The 8,277-nt window shown below is 42.6% G+C and overlaps 1 protein-coding gene across 2 annotated transcripts; it reads right to left on the reverse strand.

Annotated features, from left to right (window-relative positions):
- Positions 1–818: 818 nt before the first annotated feature.
- LOC147449766 (uncharacterized) lies at positions 819–7,333 on the reverse strand. Of its 2 annotated transcripts, none has more exons than XM_086522123.1 (8): positions 6,360–7,333; positions 4,273–5,881; positions 4,072–4,186; positions 3,112–3,215; positions 2,458–2,523; positions 2,286–2,375; positions 2,031–2,207; positions 819–1,224 (listed from the first exon to the last, which is right to left on the reverse strand). In XM_086522123.1, exons 1-8 carry the CDS (start codon positions 7,022–7,024, stop codon positions 1,186–1,188), a joined length of 2,865 nt encoding a protein of 954 aa, XP_086378249.1. In that variant the 5' UTR covers positions 7,025–7,333; the 3' UTR covers positions 819–1,185. The 2 variants fall into 2 exon arrangements, with proteins under 2 accessions (XP_086378249.1, XP_086378250.1); XM_086522124.1 differs by having other exon boundaries at positions 4,072–4,183; positions 6,360–7,325.
- Positions 7,334–8,277: the final 944 nt, after the last annotated feature.

Genomic DNA, 8,277 nt, shown 5'->3' on the forward strand with positions numbered 1-8,277 from the left:
AGTCAAACAAGGTATGTAGCCCATTGGCAAAAGTACATTTGGTTCTTAAAATGGACTTGGTGCCATAAAATTTCACCCTGATGGCTCCAAGGTCTTCAAAGTTGTCACAATGCAAACTAGAAATACAAGCCTATCAAACTAAATATACAAGTTCTCAAAATCATAAATTACGAAGGCTTCAAAATGCCTTACCAACATCTAAGTCATATTGTCAAGTTTCCAACTTTGTATTGATTTGGTTTTTTTAACACATGTACACACACACATCTAGATATACATAAGTATGCACGCAATATGTAAATTCGTGTGTGTGTGTGTGTGTGTGTGTGTGTGAGAGAGAGAGAGAGAGAGAGATCAAAAAAGAGCATTGGACAACTAAGAGTTGACAATTTTGTTATGCCTTTAAATGCCCATAATTAAGCATGTAATAATTAACTGAGGGTATGTGTGAATATCTAAGCACCCAATCTTGTACCGAATCAATAACATGTGTACATCTCATGCAGTAATAAGTGCTAATTGCACTCACCCCCTCAAGCTATCTAACCCCGACATCACAAAGCCACTAACTAAGCTTGCGATATCAAACACCGATTACGCTTCGTTAGTATTCTCTTCGATGAAAGCTTTAACCAAAACTTCAAAAGCATAGAGACTAGGGACTTGCAGTGTCTGAAACTATAACAGGTTTCAGGATTAGAGCTTTTGTGTTGAGGTCACAGATGCAACTGATCATTGCCTTCGTTGGCCTCGGCGCAAAACCCCTAACCCTAAAACCCGTCACAAAAACCATTGAGAAATTAAGAAATCCATGTGCATGTTCCATAAACAGCTGCTTGATTATATAGGTTAAACAACAAAAGACAGCCAAATTTAATAAATCTAAATTTACAAAAGAATTTATAATGCGTTCGCATGTGTTAATCATCTCTATGCAAGCCAACATCCACTATTATAATGTTATTTGGTGAGGCTTGGCCAACCACAGTCAGGCTCAAAACGTACTTGCAGAGGCAACTTCTATAAAGTGACATTGTGAGGCCCTCACCAACTCCCTTGAGAGAACCAGGTTATGTATGGCATCATGCCTGTGCTCTTTTTCTGAAATGTGTGTGATCAAAACCACGAACTAGCTGGCCAAGTTCCTCCGCAAAATTTCGACAAACAAAGCTTTCGAAGCGAGATTTAGAAAAGCTCCTCAGAATTAAATTTATTCCAAGCTTCCTAAGCAAGTAAATTCACACTATAAATGTTAGCACTAAGTAGACATGAATGACGGGGAAAATGCAAGTAACAAAAAGACATTGTGGCAAGTGAACTACCTCCTAATACGCACACATGTGTGCGTGTGCGTGTGCGTACACACATATGCATGTATGGATGGATGCACGCATGTACGTACGTATGTGTGTGTGTGTGTGTGTGTGCGTGCGTGCGCGCGCACGCGCGCAAGGTGGAAAGGTACGTAGTGTACGGTACGGTTTAGGTACGTACGGAGCGTACTTCCGTATTGAACCAACCTTTAGGTACGTGATAGGTACGTACCATTTGTAAAAAAAGAAAATTACACTAAATTTAAGTTCACAGACCTTTCAAAAGAGAGTCTTTTGTAATCCTGGTCGATTAAAAAAGCCTAAGGCTCTCTCCCCTTCACTTTATTATCCCAATCTGAAAGCGCCCCTAGCACGAGTGGTCCGTGAAAAAAACGCCCAAAAAAAAAAAAACAGTACGTATTGTACCGTACAGAATCGTTAGGTACGTACGTAGAGATTCCACCTTGTGTGTGTGTGTGTGTGTGTGTGTGTGTGTGTGTGTGTGCCTCCTAATGGCTTACACTCAAGGCAGATTGCATGCACGCAAGGCCACCTCTTTATATGTAGTGCAAAATGTCCATTGTCATGAGGCATTCCTACTCTCTTACCCTTGCACTTTTGCATGTTAAATGTTTTGAAAGGTTTTCTATTTTTCTGAAATTGTAGAGACCTACCCTCCAAAGCTTTAACATAGCACAAAAGACCATCACATTTTACCTTTAGCAGATCAAAAACCTTTTCAGCAATATATTTCTGCTGATTTGTAGCGCCTTTCTGCTGCACTTTATCTGGGTGAACATACAAGGTAGCCTTTCGGTAGACTTTCTTCACCGCTGCGGCAGTAATTAGATCTGTTAAGGAAACCGCCTGCCAACCACACTCCGGCCATAGGACCTGTAAAAGAATGTGGTGAAGGTCAGCAAGTTGAGGACATGGAACCGAGACACAACAAAAACCATGAAGAGCCCCTACATAGTGAAGTGTGGAGAGAAGCGCACGCAGATTCCCTTCCTTTCCTGCAGCCCAACGCTTAATCTCGGCATCCACAAGCTCACCAGCCCTCTGCTCACATTTCCCCACTTGTGATATTCAATAAAAAAAACAAGGGTTTATATGAGAAAATAACGAAAAGGCCCCCTCTTACATGTCTCTCTTCTTGATCCTTGGCACTTTGCAGATCACGCTGATGCTTTTCCTCCAAGGCTTTGGCCTACAATTCCAACAAGGTGAAAAGTCACAACGGCCTACATAACTTATAAGAGGATGAGAAAGATTATCTGTGACCCACTACTCAATGTCCCTCTTTAAAGGAATAGGAAAACAAATGTCAACTATCTCTCACACTGGCTTACACATACATAGGACAATGCTTACATGAAAAGGAAGAAAATTGGTCTCGCATTATTAGCTTGCCATGTGGCACTAATCGACAAGCTTTATCCAACGGTCCACAATTGCTCCCAAGAATGATTTACAAGATTAGACCTTAGATTTCTTCTTCACAAGATGTGTTTTTGGCCTACATAAGGCCTTCAAAAGTCTTAAAAAGCAAGGAACTACAGCATTTTGGTTTAATTGTGAACTCGATTCTGAGACTGCTTGCTTGATGTACAATACTCCATTGACAGTTGAGAAGCATAAAAATGACTAGATGAAGTGCCACATGTCGAAATCTAACGAGCATCAGATCTTACACTATTGAGTTACCTAGTTGCTTTATGTTATCACAATATGTTAAACCAGAGAGAACTGTAGACATTTCAGCATGTGAAAGGGACATAAAAGCCCGAGTATATACAGTTCGTTCAAGCGTGCGCTGATAGCGGTCCCATCTTGCTTTCCGGCGCTCTGCTGACTCCCCTTCCATTTCTTGAAATGTGCCAGGACCTGACGACGGTCCACCTTCACAGCCACACAACAAGCATCAAACCTTGTAAGCCAGCATTAGAAAAAATGTAAAAAACTTCTGTAGGTGAAACTACCACTTTAAAGCATTAAGAATAAGAGACAGTGGTTAGACTGATGTTTAGCACTGTGGTGAAGTAACCAAGGCAGGAAACATGAAATGTCTTCAAAAATAAGTAGAGGATGCTGCAGAAAAAAGAGAAGAAGGCAGCACAAATTATACCTTGCCATAAATTAGAGGGAACTACAAGACGTTGACCATATGTTAAACCATTGCTAACATGACAAAAAGGGCCAGCAAGATCCAGGATCATAGGTTAAAACTAGTTTTGCACAAACTCATATTTAAAATTCTTATGGAGTGCTGGACAAATTGAGGTCAGAAAATTCTTTAGTCATAAATTACGAGAGAGGCTAAAACGCTCACAAAAACACAACAGCGAAGGACACCGAAAAAAAAGAAACCGATAAAGATAAAACTAAATCACCTTATTTGTTTCTGAACAAAAATAGATTAAAAGGAACCACTATTCACTTGAAAATGCTTTTAGAAAAGGCATCGGCAAAATAAGTCAGAGAAGCTTACTTCACCGAAACTTTGAAACAAGCACTCAACTTTGAACAATCACAACAAGGATAAACATCCCAAACACTTAACCTTGAATTCATACTCCACACCAAAAGAACAAAATCTTAAAGCCTAATGTATGCTAAAGACTAAAATGAGAATCTACTACATACCTACATAGAAGAGGCAAAACATAACTGAACTAGTACAAAGTTGAAACAAACAATAACTCAGAATAATGACTGGAATTTCACAAAGGTACAGAGAGGGCTACCAAATGCTTACCAAACAGCGATGTAAGATCATCAGCCATGCTTGGCATCGATGGCACCTTTCTCACAGTAGAGGCTGAGTTACTGCTCCTCCAAAGCCCTTCATTCGAAGCGGGAATACCATCCTGCTAGCAGCCAAAGTGAATCAATGGACACAAACAAAGCCAGCCAAGAACGTCCATGCATCAGTAGATAAACAGCAAAGTGGACCTACTGTGGGATGAGTCCTTTGTTTTGGCGCACTAGTGGGCCGAGAGGTTGACCCGAAAATGGAATCAAAATCATCCTCTTTCTTTCGTTCTTGGTCTCTTGAAGCAGCCATCCTGTCCTTCTCTGCCATTTCACGCTCAGCCGCAGCTGCTCTTTCAGCCCTTGCTTTATCTGCAGCTGCACGCCCATGCCTTTCTCGGACTTCTGCATTAGCCCTCTCTACAGCCGCACGTTCCGCCTTTATCCTTGCCTCGGCTGCTCTCTCAACAGCTGCACGTTCTGCCCGCTCTCGCACCTCAGCATTGGCTCTTTCAACAGCAGCCCTTTGCCGAGCAATCTCATTTGCCCTGTCTTTCTCCCGCTCCCGCTCCCTTTCTCTCTCCCTCTCTCTCTGCTTCTCTCTTTCCCTTTCCTCCCTCTCCTTCTCCTTGCGCCACTTTTCCCTGGCGTCTCTTTCCCTCTCATCTCTTTCTCTCTCCTCTCTATCACGCACAGCTTTACCTTCTCCTCCCTCATCTCTGTCACGAGTTGAAGCCCCTTCTTTGTTTCTTGTGCCTCGAGCCTCTTCTCTATCTCTGTCTTTTGCCTCCTTTGCTTGCCGGAGCTTGGCTTCTGCCCTCTCAATCGCCTCCCTCATGGCTGCACCAGATGCTGTTGCAGCTGCGCTTCCTTGCTCCTCCTCATCTGGTGAAAAAGCTCCATGATCCTTTGCATCTGCATCCATTCTTCGAGAACTGCCTGATGAAAATGCTTCACGATCATCCAAGATGGGGTCAGTTGAATTGAAACCACTCTTAACATAGGGATCCACAGTAGAATGTCCACCATTTTCAGTGAACCTCCCTTCTGGTGAGGATTTCCTTAGAGAATGACCCTGCTTTGAACCAGGTACCGGAGGTGGTCTAACAGGAGGTGGTGCTGTTGTAGGTTGTGTCACCAACTTCACATCGTCAATGGATAACCAAAACTCATCCACCCTTCCACTTTTTCCAGCCTTCGGAATCTGCAATGAAACTTCCTCTCCATCCCGACTAGGAGAAACTGCTGACTCTCGAAATGTCGGCCTGCTTCTTCTGATTGAATCATCAGCCTGTCCACTCTGTGCGGCCCTATTTCTGCGAGATGGAGAACCTGCAGAAGCAGACTCATCACTACTTGCTGGCATGCTTGAATCAGCCTTTGCTCTACTTGATGTGACTTTCTTGTGCTCCTTTGCGACTGCAACATTGTCGTGAATGCCGGTGAAATATGGCACATCGTTAGAATCTTCACTCTCACTAACACCACTTGGACTTCGTGAAAGGCCTGACTTGCTCTTTTTTGGCAAAAAAGATTCTGCCGCAGCAGAGGCCTTGTTTAAGTCCAGACTTGGGCGTGATGGATCATTCTCAAAATTGACACTGCTTGTGCTGTTCTGGTTTTGGGCGAAATTCTCGCTCAGCTTATCGGCTTCCCCTGTTGTGGCTTCTAAATTGGATGCACTTGTCGAATGATTCATGTGCAGAATATTGTCTGAAGTAAAAACTGCAAAAGGGTCCTCCAGAATGTTAGAGGAAAGGTAGTTGGCTGACTTAGCGTTATTGCGCTGAGAAGGCTTTCCAGCTTCTGATGACCTAAGCAAATATCAGCACAAAATCTACACAATAAAACCCAAAGAAATTTGCATTTTCTGCTTCAAAGAGCAACTATCTACCAATTTAATTTTAAGAGGAAAGAATAGCTGGAAAGGCAATTTCCAGCCAAGAGACTCCAACAGGAACATCCCCTTCCTAGACAACACTTTGTAAATGCAAAAATACGATCGCCCACGTTCAAAGTCGGGTCTGAATGAAATAAAATGCACATACCCAAAGGGACAACTCCCACCATTGCAACACAAGAACTCCAGCCTTCGTTTTTACAACGTCAGCACTAATTGGACATCCCCCTTGAATAACATGCATTAAGCTCAACAACCAAACCATTTGATCAAACAATCCAAGATCCGGCCCATTCTATGCAGGTCATCCAGACAATGCAACGGGACGTAGATATAGATCTCTTCAATAATGCATTAATTTGATATTTAAACATGAAGATCGCACCACTTACTGAGACTTGGCAGGCAATCCAGCAAACAACTCATCAAATGCAGACTCTCCTGCTGGCGTCGCATCATAAGTGGGCTTGGTTTTAATGCCAGTAACTTTGGAATCGTTAATCTCAAGCCCGCCCAAGAGATCGTCATAGGATGCAGAGTTCGTGGTGGGGACAGCTGCTGCAGCAGAGCCAATGTTGAAAACATCTTCAAAACCGGAGTCAGCCCTTCTAACACCAGGCAATCCTCCAAAGATATCATCATCATATACAGGGGCATCAAACACAGGATAAGAAGATGGTCCTTTGGTAGAGGGAATGGGTGTGGGTTTCGATGCTGCTGGTCTGAAAATGTCTTCAAAAATGTGGGTTGCAGGAGGAGCAGATGGAGGGACTCCAAAAGTATCATCATAGCGAGAGATTAGTGGATCAGATCCAGTAACTGAATTGCACCTGCCCGAAGAAGGCGATCGTACTCCAGTTCCACCGAAAAATGGGTCGTCGTCAGCCAAGACGGGTGCCGAGCTTCTGTATTTGGTCCCATTTCTAGGGTTTCCTGCAGGCGCTGGCTTGGCTATGGAGGCAGAGAAAGGAGGCTGCTTCGCATTGGCCATAGGCGCCATCTTTCCCTGGGGTTTAAGCCCATAGTCCCGCTCAAGAAGGTTGACGAAGTCCTCCATGAGAGCCAGCAACAGAGCAGTGAGAACGCTACTTTAAATGCACGACACTCATGGTTCTGCGCAGGCCGGAAGCCTGCCGGCTATGGCGAGCGCAAAAATCTGCTACTATGTGGGAAATGAGAGAGATCGCGAGAATGAAGAAGAGCTGGTCTTTAACCAGAGTTTACGCAGGAAAACAATAATAAACACATTTTCTACCTATGCTTAACTCTCAAGGTATTGAGGGATCCATGTTTTGGGGTATCTTCAACTTTTTGTTGCTTTGCTTTTAGCTTTCAGTTTGTAGAGAACTCTCATGGCCCTTTGCTCCTTTCCTTTAAAGATTACTTACACTAGTATGTGCACCTCCCATCCGGCGTCTCGGGAAAAAAAGCAAACCCACACTTGGCTTTCCGACGGATGCACATCCTCACATCTACAAATGTGTGTCAATAGTAGTTAAATAGGTGAGCCATCTATACCGTTATCTACATTTGATGTAGTTGTATCACGTTGACACAGTTGCACAAACATGAACAAGAGAAATGAGCGGGTGAGTGAACAGAAGCGTCACAAGCACATACTATATTTCTAGATTTCTTCTAAGAAAATGGAGGGTGTAAATCAAAAATGGGGAGATATTTAAATGTAGCTTCTTATTAAGAAGGATATCTTCACTTCACTATTCAAGAAAAGTGTCTCAACCTACAATCGTGCTGCTTTGAAATTCAAAAATGTTGATTGAGAGGCAGAGGAAAGGGGAAAATCCCACCTAGATTTTGAGAAAAAGGGTGCAAAAATAGTAACAACTAGTTCATTTATTTATTTTTAATCCTATTGGAAAAACCATATAAGGAATTGTGTACGGTTGCAAAATTCATTTGTCTCGAACATTACTTCACTTTCTGCCCAAGCCTAGATCTTTTATAAAGCATGTATTGCTCAGCTTGCTCCAAGATTGTGAAGTTTGTCCTTTGTCCTAGCCTGATCTTCAAAGAAGGAACCACACTTATGAACTCTTTAGATGATACCATATAAATGCCATATAGAAAAGGCATCTCAACGTTGGCAATGTCCTATCTTGTTCTTACAAAAAAAAAGGAGGAGGCCAATTGTACTCCCTTTTCCTCTCTCTTTAGAGTTGATGCCATTTTTTGTGAGTAAATTTGTATTGAAGGTGTTAAAGCAACCCAAAGAGAGGATGCTTTCACATAAAGCTAAACTTTTTCTATTATCTTATTTCAAAAAAAAAAAAAAGGTTGGACACATGGCCA

This window comes from Adiantum capillus-veneris, chromosome 10 (genome assembly GCF_014529385.1).
Source record: "Adiantum capillus-veneris isolate H3 chromosome 10, ASM1452938v2, whole genome shotgun sequence".
NCBI classification, from domain to species: Eukaryota; Viridiplantae; Streptophyta; class Polypodiopsida; order Polypodiales; family Pteridaceae; genus Adiantum; species Adiantum capillus-veneris.

Excerpts from the sequence above, each read along its gene's own strand:
- LOC147449766 (XM_086522123.1), bottom strand. The coding sequence starts at position 7,024 with ATGGAGGACTTCGTCAACCTTCTTGAGCGGGACTATGGGCTTAAACCC. Across the intron at positions 4,187-4,272 it reads AACAAAGGACTCATCCCACA|CAGGATGGTATTCCCGCTTC; the intron begins GTAGGTCCACTT and ends TTTGGCTGCTAG. Across the intron at positions 3,216-4,071 it reads TGATCTTACATCGCTGTTTG|GTGGACCGTCGTCAGGTCCT; the intron begins GTAAGCATTTGG and ends GTGGCTGTGAAG.